The sequence below is a fragment of the Sorex fumeus genome, unplaced genomic scaffold (genome assembly GCF_029834395.1).
Source record: "Sorex fumeus unplaced genomic scaffold, SorFum_2.1 ptg000003l, whole genome shotgun sequence".
Taxonomy (NCBI): domain Eukaryota; kingdom Metazoa; phylum Chordata; class Mammalia; order Eulipotyphla; family Soricidae; genus Sorex; species Sorex fumeus.
Genome location: NW_026606060.1, coordinates 53,629,266 through 53,644,505, shown reverse-complemented (window position 1 = coordinate 53,644,505; position 15,240 = coordinate 53,629,266). Strand labels below are relative to the sequence as shown.

The 15,240-nt window shown below is 39.8% G+C and overlaps 1 protein-coding gene and 1 non-coding gene across 7 annotated transcripts in view; both read right to left on the bottom strand.

The window, feature by feature from the left end:
- The window catches only part of RIC8B (RIC8 guanine nucleotide exchange factor B), a 128,388-nt gene that overhangs the window by 36,515 nt on the left and 76,633 nt on the right, over positions 1–15,240 (bottom strand). For all 6 annotated transcript variants that reach the window (XR_008793145.1, XM_056118730.1, XM_056118766.1 and 3 more), the window contains exon 8: positions 14,587–14,731. Coding sequence is in view for 5 of the 6 variants with exons in the window: in XM_056118730.1 (XP_055974705.1) it covers positions 14,587–14,731 (145 nt within the window). In the remaining variant the exon portion in view is untranslated. The remainder of the gene's footprint in view (positions 1–14,586; positions 14,732–15,240) is intronic.
- LOC130029494 (U1 spliceosomal RNA) lies at positions 13,789–13,944 on the bottom strand. The gene has a single exon (XR_008793358.1). It is a non-coding gene; the product is annotated as a U1 spliceosomal RNA (small nuclear RNA).

Here is a 15,240-nt window from a genome sequence, read left to right as displayed (position 1 = left end):
AAGAAATTATCTTGCATGTGTGAGGCCTTGGGTTCGATGTCTGGCACCATAAATAAAACAAAACCACAAAACATTTATGGCATCCCCTACTATTTATCAAGGGACTTTGCTGAATACTGGAATACAAAGATGACATGATCTCTGATCTATATAAACTCAATAAAACGAGTGAAAATTGTTTTAAAAAGTCATAACAGCTGATATCAAAAGCATTAAAAAGAGATTTAAAAAAAGCACAAGGCAGATAATGACTAACTCTACCCAGTATAATCAGAGAAATCTGTATAAAGATAAAATTTAAGCTGATTTTCAAAAACAACTTACTGATGTTGATATGGGAAAAGGCATATCCTACGAAAGGAATAGAATTTGCTAAGCCACCCAGATATGCCACAAAACAGTGCAATATAATCACACGAGAATAAAGAGTGTAGTATGATTTAACAGAAAGTGTTACAAGGGTTTAGATTTAGAATGTGCTACATCGAAAGTTTTACAAAGGAAAATGACAAGATCATGTTTATATTTTAAGACATTCCTCTGTTAGTCATGTTGAAGACAGACTGAGTAAGACGACCAGCAACTGAGACATGACTATTTTAATAACTTTTAACAGCTGTGGAAATTTGGAAATCTCCAGTAAAATGACAGCCGCAGAAGCCAAAGGAGAAGAGACTATTTAGGGAGCGATGTGGAATAAGACAGGGGAGGAATTTTCGCAAACACCTTTAATGATACGTGGAAAAAGATAGGGTTAGCTGCAAAGAGAAACGGAGTGGTAGGTTCAATGGAGACACTCCCAAGTGTGTGTGGTGGCACAGAAACAAAGAATTGATATAGTTAGGGGATATAGAGGCTGATTAAGACAGAAAAAAGACCCATTAAAAATGAGTCGATTTGTGGCCTTACTGAGAGCATTAGCAGTGGACTGCTTAAGTGGTAGCAGGGACACTAACGAAAAGCCTGACTGAAGCAGGCTGAAGCTTAAGTGGTAATAAGAATGCGAAAAATAAAGACATTCATCTTCCATGATGCCAGAGACAGCTACATGATGACCTACAGGTGGAGAAAAACAGGTCGAGTTGAGAAAACAAGAGTGGAGGGCAACAACTGCCAGAGTGCGGCCTGAGAAGAGAGAAAAGGTTAAGAGGAAAGGCTGTTATTTCTGAATGAGAGAGACATCATTCCCCTGAGATGGAATGAAAAGAAATCAAGGAAGTTGAAGGGTTGACCTTATATACTAAGGGGATTCAAGTCTTATTTATTCTCTCTGCAATCCAGCCCCAAACCTCAATGCCTTGAACATCCTGGGAATTATTGTGTTTAAAAAAAAAAAAAAGGGTGTGGGGGGGAGAAACCCGCACAGAGAGAGGGCTGTTATACAAATTAGTTTGGTTTCTACAGTCATGTACAATTTTTTTTTGTTTTTGATTTTTTTAGGTCACACCCGGCAATGCTCAGGGGTTACTCCTGGATCTGCACTCAGGAATTACTCCTGGCGGTACTCAGGGGACCATATGGGATGCTGGGAATCGAACCTGGGTTGGCCGCGTGCAAGGCAAATACTCTACCTGCTTTGCTATCGCTCCAGCCCCAGTCATGTACAATTTAAAGGTCGCCAGTAGAATGCACCCAGTGGGCACAGCAGGCAATGGACACTGTTTTCCCAAGGCTCAATATAACAAGTTGGAAACATGAGAATCAGCTAATCTCCAGTCATTATTAAGCGAGATGCAGTTTAATCTGGCATTTAAATGGGCACTTAAGACATTTTGGTGGCTCTTTCTGTGCCAAGCCTTCTCATTAAAAATTGCCCTTCCTACTTCATCCCATTTCAATTTTCCTTCTTGATTCAGTCATTGTGTTTCTAACCCAATTTGAGAATGTTTCCTATATCTCCTCTAAGTGGTATAACCTTTAAGTCTTCATCATGGAATCTTACTTTCAAATTTCACTTTGAACATCCTTAAAAACAAAATTGAGTCACTATGATAAAGTTAAAATTTATTTTCATCTTGACGTAGTTTGCCTCCAAACTCAACCCAAGTTCCAAAATATGATGACTTATAAACTGTTTGGGGGTCACACCCTGTAGTGCTCAGGGCTTACTCCTGGCTCTGTACACAGGAGTCACTTCTGGCAAGCTTGGGGGACTGTATGGGGTGCTGAATATCAAACCCAGGTCAGCCACATACAAGGCAAGTGCCTTATGTGCTGTACTATCACTCCAACCCCCATCATAATGTATTTGTTAATGGATTATGTACCCAGGAGAGCTCTTTAACTACATTTATCATCTAACTGGAAAAGCAGATGAATGTTTACAGAACTGTCAAAGAGAGCTGAAGATACAGCTAAAGGGTAGAGCCCATGCCTCACTCTAAGTCTGATGCCAGGAATCCCAAAATAAAAATAAAAAGAACTGTCAAGGTCAAATAAAAAAAAATAATAAGCGCTCGATTTTTCAAGCCCATGTTATCTCTTGAATAGTATCTCTGCCAACCCCCCACTCCAGAGAGCTTGACAGCTGCCTCACGGGGTGGTGGGAGATAAGTGTCCATACTGTGCAGCTGTTTGGAGCAGACTTTACCAATCTGATCCATAGCAGGCATTTCCCCAGGTGGCAGAGATGGGATGAGCAGAGAGGTGGAAGCACTCTTTCTTGAGGCTACCTCCCTCACTCCTCAATTTACACAGTCACCTGCTCGGTGAGCCATACAGGAGGAGAGAAAGAAGAAATAACCCTATGAAAACCTGCGGTGTAGGTATGCTCCCCTGGGAAAATGTCCTTTCCAGTCTTTATGGGAAATTTCACCCTCAGACAAGTATGCCACGTACTTTCCCTTACTCTCCTCCTCCAATTCAGTAACTACAGATCTCTAAGTATGCTATTGAAGCCAGAACAGAGACACAGTCCTACAGAGAATATAAATGGAGGGAGCAGATTTGAGTGAACAGAAAGAAGTGTAGGCAGCAGAATCTAAAGCAAAGGGATGCAGACCATCAGACATTAGGCGAAGCAGTCATCTCTAGCAAGAATCAGTGACAGGGTTTCGTGAAGCCACAGCTACAGGATCTAGACCATGTGCGCAGAGTGGCTGCTGGAAGGAGCTGGGTTGCACTCCCAGGACAGACTCGGATGGATGGAGTTCAGAGGTCAGTGATGGAGATGTCCACTGGAATTGACTCTCACACAAGTTTTGGGGTAGTGAACCACACCAGGAAGGAACACACTTGAGACTCTTGGCTAGGCAAGCTGCTATGGGCATGCCCGAAGGCACATTTTTCCATCAGGCACGCCTGAGGTTGTGGGTCAAGATCACTAATGGAGATGTTCAATTTCAACGATTCCCATGAAAGTTCTGAGGTTGTCTGTGCCAGGGCATGGTGTGGTGTCCCCTCCTGCAACTCGGGGATCCTTTTAGGCAGGGCGTGGGACTATTGTCCTCTCCTGCGACCTTTTAAGGTCACTGTTAAGCGTCATCTCTGAGACATTAGTCACAAGTACCTGAGAGTTTGTTGGGAGAAGAATTAAAAACCAACCTGAAAATGAGAAGGTCTGAAACATCCCATTCCTTAGTTTTTCCTCTCACTTTCTAGGCTGCTACTAGTAAGGATGCAAAAGGAGGGAAGCAAGGCCTCAGTTTCTCAGTCTGAAATACTTCCCTGAAGGGTGCTCAGGGAAGAGACCAAAAACACAAAGACCTAAGGCTTGCAGGCACACCTGGACAGCTGTGCTTAGCTCTGGTTCTCACCCCTCCATGGAGGAAACATCCAGTCCAAAGAATTTGCCTACTGACTAATGAAGCTGCTGAAATAGACTAGCACTGTAGCACTGTCCTCCCGTTGTTCAACGATTTGCTTGAGCGGGCACCAGTAACATCTCCATTGTGAGACTTGTTATTACTGTTTTTGGCATATTGAATACGCCACAGAGAGCTTGCCAGGCTCTGTGGTGTGAGCGGGAGACTGTCGGTAGCTTGCCGGGCTCTCTGAAAGGGACAGAGGAATCAAACCTGGGTAGGCCGCATGCAAGGCAAACAACCTACCTGCTGTGCTATCGCTCCAGTGATATTTATTATATCATACTATATACAAATAAATTATGATGTATGAAATATGTAAACTATGAGGCATATGCAAGTTCGAATATAGATGTAGATAGGGCATATTATATATGTAGCTATGACTACATATGTTTAAATAATATTGTGTTTTTCTGTATCTGGTATGCATATATGTATACTTTTAGGTAAACATGAAAAGGTAGCTCTGGGAATACGTACAGAAAGGATAGTATTTAAATCTTCAGACATGTGGAATTAAACTACATGTCCATTCTAAAGCTTAATATTGATCAAGAGTGGCATTAACTTATTATATCTATCGAGGTATCCAATATGCCATAAATGTTTCATGAACATCATTAGCTAAAACAGACTAAGGAAAAAAAAAAGAGTACACTCTTAGTCGGCCTAGTATGTGGAAATACATGTTATTAAATAACTATTTTATGCCAATTTTGTCTCCAGCTCTCTAACCTCATTTGAATTTCAGAGAGGGAAATTTTATCTTCAAGTGTGAAATCTTTGCTTGTTTCATGTAACCTATGTATGTTTTAAACACCTTAAGACCCTTGATTCCCTAGAAATCAGAATTCTAAGAATAAAACTCCTAAAAACAAGTATGTTCTAATTAATTGCACAGCATGGAGCAAACTTTCTTGTAAAATGTATTGTATGCCATAAGATCTTTGATTGTGAATGCAATTTTATAGAACTGTTCCTCTGTCTTATGTTCAGAAGGCTCTAAAGAGAAAAGACTTAATAAGTACTGCAGGGTACACCTTTGTCATGATAAAAATAAATCATTAGCAAGTAATTTCCAAATCAAAGGAAATCAAGTTGTACTAAATTTAGTAAGAAAGAGAGTAAGAAACTGTGACTATAAAGAGTATGGATGAATTTTTTTTTTAAAAATTATTTATTTTTTGGCCACACCTGGTGATGCTCAGGAGTTAACTCCTGGTTTTGCACTCAGAAATCACTCGTCGCGGTGCATAGGGCATCCCATAGGAAGCCCTATGGGATACCAGAGATAGAACCCCGGTCGACTATGTGCATGGCAAGTACCCAATTTGCAGTATTATCTCTCTAGTCCCTGGATAGGTATTTTAAGTATGAAAGATAATGGAAGGAGGTATCATTTTGAGGAAAAACAAATGTCTTAAGTGAAACCGGTTTTGTCCTGAACAGTTACAGGGCATAAAGAATATAAAGAAATGTGTAAAAGGTTTGAAGATTGTGTTTTAGGGAAAGAAACTGCATGGTCAAACTGGACTGGATAAGGAGTTCTTTAAATTGTATTTGCAGAATTGTTTGAATACTTTTATTTGGAGACATCTATGAAAAAACGGTCTTAGATGCTCCAGGATCATCATAAAACAAATGACAAAGTTATAGTGCTTTTAAAAAAATGAACACCAAAAAATTACAGGAAATCAAGGTTTTCAACATGGGATTAAATGAATTAAATACAATACTGTTTAAAACTGTATGCTCTACCTCTACTTCAGATTTGAACAACTCCTGACTTCTGAGCCACACAGCAAATGGGTAAATTGCAAACTCTTATGGTGAGTTAAGTGAGAAACATTTGCTTTTCTCCTTGACAGCTGTAGAGTTTTTTCATTTTAATTTTTTGGGCCACACCCGGCTTTGCTCAGGGTTTACTTCTGGCTCTAAACTCAGGGATCACTACTGGTTATGTTCAGGAGGACCATACGAGGTGCTGGGGATCAACTTCAGGTCAGCTGCATGTAAGGTTTACTAGTATCTAGTACCCTGTCAATCTCAGGGAGACCCTAGAGGCAGGCCAGCTCAAAGAAGAACTGGAAATATCCCTGCTGTGGGAAACATAGAACGTGCATACTTGTGACCACTGCCTGGGCTCTACTCTCAGCTGGAGTGCTAGTACAGTGGGGAGGGTGTTTGCCTTGCACGTGGCCAAGCTGGGTTCAATCTCCAACACCCCACATAGTCCCCTGAGTCGGCCTGGAATAATTCCTGAGCGCAGAGCCACGAGTAGACCCTGAGCACAGCTGAGTATGGGCCCCAAACAAAACAAAAGTTAAATATTTAGGGCATTATTTACTCCTGAGGATCTCTCTTTGGATCTCATATTCAGGGCACCGCAAACTAGGAAGCAACTGAAGATCCTTTGGGCTGGCAGGATTTGGGAGATGTTAGAGTCCCAGCTGGGTCTTCCTAAAAAACTAGAAAACCGGATCCCTTTTGATCAACTACTTCCTAAACAATAGGGACCTTATTCAGTTATCTATCTTAAGCACTGCCACTGATGTAAAGCTGAAGGTAATTTCTCACTGGGTTCATCTCTGCATAATAAAACAAGCTCCATCAACGTCATCCAGTGGCCAGAAGGACAGACTGCGAATCAAACTACTGCTGTAAACCTGCTGAGGAATTGAAACTTCTCATTCAGCAAACCCAACAATAAAAGCTAAGTTATATGTCTGTTAACTTTGAATAAGGTGGTGAGTAAAAACAGAAACTAATTCTTTTGTCAGCATTCAAAAGAAAGAACAAAAATTTACACTGGCTATTATTTTCTTGTGTCCTTAAACACTCTGCCTTTCTTGGGTCAGAAAAAGCGTTTCTCACAAAAGTCAGATCAAAGTGGATTAAAAACTTCAGTATTAGACCTGAATCTGTAAGGTACATGGAAGAAAATGTAGGCAGAACGTTCCCTCCATGACATTGAAGCTAAAAGCATCGTTAAGGATGAAACACCACTGACCAAGCAAGTGGAAACAAATATAAACAAATAGGACTACAAACAAATTAAACTAAGAAGCTTCTCCACCTTAAAGGAAATAGTGACCAATATATAGAGAGAGCCCATGGAATGGGAAAGAATATTTACCCAATACCCATCTAGCAAGGGGTTAATATCCAGGATATACAAGACACTAGTAGAATTGTACAAGAAAAAAACCTCCAACCCCATGAAAAAATGGGGAGAAGAAATGAATAGAAGCTTCCTCAATAAAGAAATACAAATGGCCAAAAGGCACATAAAAACATGGTCTACAACACTAATCATCAGGAAGATGCAAATCAAAACAACAATGAGATATCATCTCACACCACAGAGATTGGCACATAACAAAAAGAACAAGAACAAAGTGCTGGTGAGGATGTAGGAAGAAAAGAACTCTTATTGTAGGTGGGAATGCCGACTGGTCCAGTCTTTTTGGAAAACAATATGGCCATTCCTTAAAAAACTAGAAATTGAGCTTCCATCTGACTCTGTAATACTACATCTGGGAATATATCCTGAGGGTGCAAAAAAAGCATGGTAGAAATGACATATGCACCTGTATGTTCGTTGTAGCACTGTTCACAATAGCCAGAATCTGGAAACAATTTGAGTGCCTGAGAACAGACGACTGGTTAAAGAATCTTTGGCACATCTACACAATGGAATACTATGCAGCTGTTAGGAAAGATGAAGTCATAAAATTTGCTTATAAGTGGATGGTCATGGAGAGTATCATGCTAAGTGAAATATCATGCTAAGTGAAATGAGTCAGAAAGAGAGGGACAGACAGAGAAGGACTGCACTCATTTGTAGAATATAAAATAATATGAGATGGACACCCAAGGAGAGTAGAGACAGGGCCAGGAATTTTGCTCCATGGTTGGTAGCCTGCCTCATGAGCTGGGGGAGAAGGCAGCTGGAATAGAGAAGGGATCACTAAGTCAATGATGGTTGGATGGATAGTTGTGTGCTGGAAGTAGATAAAGGATCAAACATGAAGTCTCTCAGTATCTGTATTGCAAACCATAATCCCAAAAGTAGAGAGAGTGAGTATGGGGGAAATTGTCTGCCATAGGACCAGGGAGAGGTTTGAGATGGGGGGTGTATACTGGGGACACTGGTGATGGAGAAAGTACACTGGTGGAGGAATGGGTGTTCGATCATTGTATGACTGAAACTCAAACATGAAAGCTTTGTAACTATCTCACGGTGATTAGAAAGAAAGAAAGAAAGAAAAAAAGAAAGAAAGAAAGAAAGAAAGAGAGAGAGAGAGAAAGAAAGAAAGAAAGAAAGAAAGAGAGAGAAAAGAAAGAAAAGGCTTTCTCCTCCAGGGTCCATTTTTTAAAAATATTTTTTAACTCATTTAAATTATATTTTTATTTAGTCACCATGAATCACAAAATTATTCATGATTGGGTTTTAGCATACAATGTTCTAACGCCAATCCTCTCACTAGTGTCTACTTCCCTCCACCAATGTCCCCAGTTTCCTTCCTACCCAGGAGCCTGTCTCCACGACACTTTTTAATACATTTTTGGTACCGTGGCTTTCAGTCTTGTGACTGAAAGGGTTTCATGCATGACGCTTGGCCACCTTTCAATACCCTCTCCCCTCCTAGCTGACTCCTTCCATTTGTTCTGGGGTCTTAGTCCCTGCCCCCTGGGAAACTTCCTACAGAAGACTTATTCTTCATTTCTATTGCAGGACCTAATGATTTTTAAAGTAGTCTACTCTACCTCATTTGTCTTTAGGATGTCTTTCATTCCCTTACACAGGAAAGGGCTAAGTTCATTTGTCTGCACGGAGAAGATAACAGAAGATGGTGCTTCACCTGTATACCTCTTAAAGATTTAAGGGGGTGAAATCTCGGGGCAGAGGGGGGTGAGAATGTCCCGGTAATGAGCTTTTGGGAAATAAAACTTAAGAAACTGCCCAGAGCATATACTGCCGGAGCCCATGTGCTGCTTGTACCCAGGTGCCCGAACACATGTGGCACCTGTATCTCCCCTCTTGAGATGTGGACTTTCATGCCTCCATGTCTAACACTGGAGTATATGTAGGGGCTCTCTCCGTCTTTGGAGAAGCCTGTGTTCTCTCTTGAGCATGTTACTCTCTCTTACTTTCTCTCCCTACTTCTGCTTCCTAAAAACCTCCAAATAAAATGTTTTACTTCAAACAAAAAGAAAAAGGGGAAGAAACTGCCAGTTCTGAAGCAGCCAAGAGGCATGAAGATATATGAAGATACCCCTTCGAGCTATTTGGAGATAGAGAAACTGAAGCACAACCCAGCTGCAGAATTGCCAGACCCCACCGAGAAAAGGGTGGGCCCCATCCAGAAAAGGAGAAGCTACAGAAGAATCTAAAGGTCATGATAAAATGGCTTTGAGTGCAAGGCTTTCCCTGTGACATGGGTTAACTGTGATATATGCAGAGACTTCCAGGCCAAAACCATTTAGAGGAGTTGAATATAACCTCCCCAAAGCTATTTGAGACACCTCTCTCTTTTCCTCTCTCTCCTCCCTCCTTCCTTCTCTTCCTCTCTATCCCTCTCATTGCCCCTCTCCTATATCAGCTTCAATAAAAATCTATTTTGCTTCATACATAGAAATATATAATTTTGCTAAATGCTTAGCTTTGGGATAAGTTATTAGGATTGTGAAACTCAAATATTGGGTAAAAGGAAAATTAATATTTTCTTTAACCATTAACTAATCATTTCAAATGTCAAATGACAGATTCATTTATATGCCATATTTGTAATAACACTCAGTACTGATAATCCCTTTTACATATGTAATTTGTGTATTTTGATAGTATATGTCTATATATATTTATATATGTAAAAAAGAATATTCTTTATTTTTCTCCTAAAGATAAAAAAAACACAAGAAAGGAAAGCATGTTGTAGAAAAATTATAAAATACTGAGAAGTAGGAGCCAGAGTGATAGTACAGTGGGCAGAGTATTTGTTTAACATACGGCCAAACCGGGTGCAATCCCTTGGCATCCCAAACTCTGCCAGGAGTGATGCCTGAATGCAGAGCCAGGAGTAAGCCCTGAGCACCTCTAAGTGTTGCCCAAACTGTCTCCCCACCCCAAAACTGAGGATTAACCAAAGTCATTCTACTGTTCAAGGTAACAATAGATAATACTTTGCTAATCTTTTTAAAAGTAACAGAGAGGCTGGAGCTATAGTGTGGCAGATAGGGTGTTTGCCTTGCTCATGGCCAACCCAGTTTTGATCCCCAGGAGTAATTCTGAGTGCAGAGGCAGGAGTCACCTTAAACCATAAATAAACAAAATAACGGACACACGTATGTGACTTAGATCGTCATATATACAAAAATACTTTAAAAGTCTAAGTACTTACTTTTACATGCAGAAACTACTTTGAAATTAGTGACTTAATTCCAAGACGCTAAATCAACATTTTTCAAGTCACGAAAGAAGTGACTTGCTTAAAAGGATCAAATGATAGTCTGTAACCTATAGACTATAATCTGTAGCCTATATAAATTACACAGATTATATTAATAATATATCATATAAAATATGTAACAGCCAGAAACTGATGTTAATGAAGACTGTATCTAAGATTTATTGTCTATACAGATAGGTACCACCTTTATGAACAAGACAGAAGAAAAATGGCAGAGTAAGCAGGACTCAATTTCAGGCTCTAATCCTAAGCAAGTATATGACCCTGGATAAGATACTGAAGGTTTTCAAGAGCCTGGCTACCTCTTTTATGAAAGAGAAGTAATATGTACCTTAGAAGGACTTTTTAAAAAATGATGTAGAGGCCGGAGTGATAGTACAGTGACTACGGTGTTTGCCTTGCATGCAGCCAACCTGGGTTCGATCCCTGGCATCCCATATAGTCCCCCAAGCACGCCAGGAGGAATTCCTGAGTGCAGAGCCAGGAATAATCCCTGAGCATCATTGGGTATGACCCAAAAAAGCAAAAAAAAAAAAACCCCAAAAAAGCAAAAAAAAAAAAAACCCAAAAAAGCAAAAAAAAAAAAAAAAAACCCCCAAAAAACCAAAAAAACCCCAATAAAAACCCAAAAGAATGATTTAATGTCCAACACATAACATCACAATACATGAGTTAAATTTATTATCATTGTTACGTTGATCAAATTATATTGATAATAATTCTTAGCACAGCGGGTAAGGCATTTGCCTTGCACATGGCTGATAGGGCTGACCCCAATTCGATTCCTCCATCCCTCTCGGAGATCCCAGCGAGCTACTGAGAGTATATCGCCCACACGGCAAAGCCTGGTAAGCTCCCTGTGACGTATTCAATATGCCAAAAACAGTAACAACAAGTCTCACAATTTGTTGTGAGACGTTACTGGTGCCCACTCGAGCAAATTGATGAACAACGGGAGGACAGTGGGTGACAGTGAGTATTAAGACTAATAATTATTCTTGAATAAAATATTATTCTAGCCTGCCAAGCTCCCTGTGGTGTATTCGATATACCAAAAACTGTAACAATAACAGGTCTCATTCCCCTGACCCTGAAAGAGCCTCCAATATGGCAGCCTTGGGAAAGATGAGTAAGGAGAGGCTGCTAAAATCTCAGGGCTGGAACTAATGAAAACGTTACTGGTGCCCGCTTGAGTAAATCGATGAACAACAGGATGACAGTGATATAGTGATGTTGATCAAATTATACTGATAATAATTCTTAACAGTGACTAAAGTGATTGAATCAGTCAGAAATAGTTTAAGAATTCAATGATACAACTCAATACAAAGAATTTTTTAAAAATGGGCAAGGACCTGAAATAGGTAGTTCTTTTTCCCAAAAATGAGTGACAGGTATATGGAAAGATGCTCAACATCAGGAAATGCAAATCAAAACCTCAATGAAGTATCACTCTATAACTATTAAGACAGCTTTTGTCAAAAATGACAAAAATGTTAGCAATGTTAACGGACATGTAAACTGATACATCCATTATGGAAAAATGGTATGGAGGTTCCTCAAAATAGTAACAAAATTATCATCTATCTGATCTAGTAATCTCTTTGAGTATATATCCCCAGCAATCAAAATCAGTATTCCTAAGAGACATCAGTGCTCCACATCACTGCAGCATTATTCATAACGGTCAAGATTCAGCAACACACACACACACACACACACACACACACACACACACACACACACACAAAGATTCAGCAACAATCTAGGCATCTGCTGAATGATGAACTGGAAAAAGAATCTGTGGAACACACATTACATGCAGACACATAAAAATAGAACTATTCAACTACAACAAAGAAATTCTACCACTTGTGACAATAGGGACAGACTTAGAGAGCATTTTGCTGGATGAAATAAATCAGAACGGAGAGAAGTACTCTATGATTTCACTTGTATATGAAATCTGAAAAAAATGTCAAACTCGCTGAAACAGTAGAATAGTAGTGACTAGAGGTTAATCACCTCTGGAGGGGGAAAGGGAAGATGATGCTGATCAAAGGGAACAAACTTTCAGTAATAAGAGTAACATTTTGTCAAAACAATGGTAACTTCAATTAACACTGTATTCTACACTTGAATTCTGCCTAGAAATCTTAAGCATTTTTACCATACGTACACATACACACATAAAAACAGTAGCATGTAAGATGGTGATATACAAATTAGCCTTGCTATAAAAATCATTCCACAATGTGTATCTGTATCAAATCATCACTATCACTATCACCCCGTTGTTCATCGATTTGCTCGAGCGTGCCCAGTAACGTCTCCATTTGTCCCTGTCATGTGCTAGTGTAGCCCGATGACATAATGGGGGCTCTTTCAGAGTCAGGGGAATGAGGACCATCATTGTTACTGTTTTTGGCATATCGAGCACGCCACGGGGAGCTTGCCAGGCTCTGCCGTGTGGGCGGGATACTCTTGGTAGCTGGCTGGGCTCTCTGAGAGGGATGGAGGCTTTTGGGACAGCCTCTAATCACCTTTACAGGTGTTCCCAATCAGGCATATATGCGGGTATAATACTCTCAGGAGACTGCCGGGTTCTCTGAGAGCAAGGATTAAAGAATAAGAGTAAGAATAAAATCATAACATTACATAATTTAAATACATACAATTTTGTTAATCAGACCTCAATAAAATTGGGTAGAGGGAAGAAGTCAGTTGATGTAAAATTTGAGAGGGGGGAATGGTGAGTCAGTACAGTGAGCAGACCTGGGTTCAATCACTGGCACCCCATACTGGTCCCTGAGCATCTCAGGAGTAATCCCTGAGCACAAAGCCAAGAGTAAGCCCTGAGCATAGCTGGGTGTGGTCCAACCCTCCTCTCCAAATTTTTTTTTTGAGAGGAATCTGGGCCAGAGAGATTGTATAGCAGGTAAGATACTTGTCTTGCAAATGGCTGACTCAGATTCAATCCCTGGCCCCATATATGGTACCCTGGATACCAATAGGAGTGATCTTTGAGCACAGAGCCAGGAGTAAAGCATAAACTCCAATGGATGTGACCTCTGCCTCTCTCCCAAGAAAAAAAAGATTCGAAAAAAGTGGCATTTTCTATCTCCAAATTAGCTCTCACAAAACTAGGGTACTTTAAAAACTGGAATATAAATATGCTTACATAAGCGTAGGACTTTTTCTTCTTAATTTTTTTGACTTTTTGGATCACAGTCGGCCATGCTCAGGGGTTACTCCTGGCACTCAGAAATAACTCCTGGCAGTACTCAGGCAAACATATGGGATGCCGGGGATCGAACTCGGATCGGCCACATGTAAGGCAAACATTCTACCTGATGTACTATCACTCTGGCCCCTGCTTAGGACTTCTGTACTAGTACATTTATTCTTGAGGAAATGAAGAAAAAGATAGGTAAAAATATCTGTTTAACTCAGCTGATGTTTCTTATTTGAAAAATTTGTCTTTTGCAGAACAAATAACTCACATGATTTTAGCATTATTTTCCCCCCCACTACTACAAATTATGCAGTTGGTTTCCCTCATTTTGGGGAACTGCAGGGGTCAGCACATGCAGAGTGCAATGGATAAGCCTCGCCCTGAGAAAATCACCTTCGTGATCATGGTATCTCCACTGCCAGGTAAATATTAGGCATTATTTTTATGACATGTATCTCAGAAGATAAACACTTTGTATAAATGAATACTAATAGAATAGTATTTGTTCTAGTCTAGACAGTTATTTTAAATTTTCTTTTTCTACTATCTTACCTGAATTTTAAGGATAAGAGGTATTATCATATGCATTTTTGTACTTTCATTCTGTATATTCTATAGTTTCCACTTAGTAATTATTGATTGATTAAAGAGTTTAGAGAAACCAACACTCCCAGAAGAATTTAATTCCCAAGAAAATTTTTAAAAAGGTGAACTAATCCAGGGCTTTACTAGTTATTAAAAATAGCAGGTTCTGAATTACTTAAGCAGTTGTGAAATAATGGTTCCACTTCCGACTCATCAAGATGATGGGTTAAGGATACAAAAGGGAAAGTTTAAGTGTGTGTAGGTCTGGTAGTGCATCTCTGTATCTAAATAAATTCAGAAGTATGCAGAAAATGTTTTAAAATCAACAGTTTTAACGTTCTTCAAGCCCTTTAACAGAACAAATAGAAAAGTGTGCTCTGAGAAGAGTGGAAGACATGGTCACTTAGAACAGAACAATTGCTCAAATTCCCTCAGAAAGATTAAAAAAAAAAAAGAAAACCTAGAGAACCAAGAAAGTTCAGCTTACCTCTCTCTTTACAAAGGACAAAAAGAAATTCAGCAGCGATCTGCTTGACTCCGAGGTCAACATGTGTCATGAGGCGCACCAGCTTATTTCTCACAGTTGAGCCGACTTCAGGTCGATTTGTCACGTCCCTCAACGGCGGTAAAACCTAACGACACAAATGCAAATGCCTTCATTAACTGCAAATGTTAGAAGCAGCAAGGAATGTACCAACTGGTCAGTGTTATGTCTGCCGAGGTCAACTTTGGAAGAATGTGGGGGGGAAAAAGTTAAAATAAATGTCTTGGCTTTCTAACCTAACAACAACCTCAAATAATTTTATGTCTATAATGGATTTAATTTGAAGAGAAACATCTCTTCACTGCACCACCATGTTATATTCAAATTTATTTTCAAGTTTTCACTCAGCTCAGCACCTCTGTTGACTCTACCAAATTTATTTCTGGAATGGGTAGGCCATATCCGGTGGTGCTCAGTGCCAGGAACTCACATGGGCCAACTGTGTACAAGGCACATTCCTTAACTTCTGTACAATTTCACTATCCCCTCTATCAAAGTTCATTTAAAAGTCCGGGTCAAGTTTCTCTTTCTTCCAAAGATACTTCCTGATGCATACTGATGTTTACAGTAGCATTTTCAGTGTTCATTACAAAAATA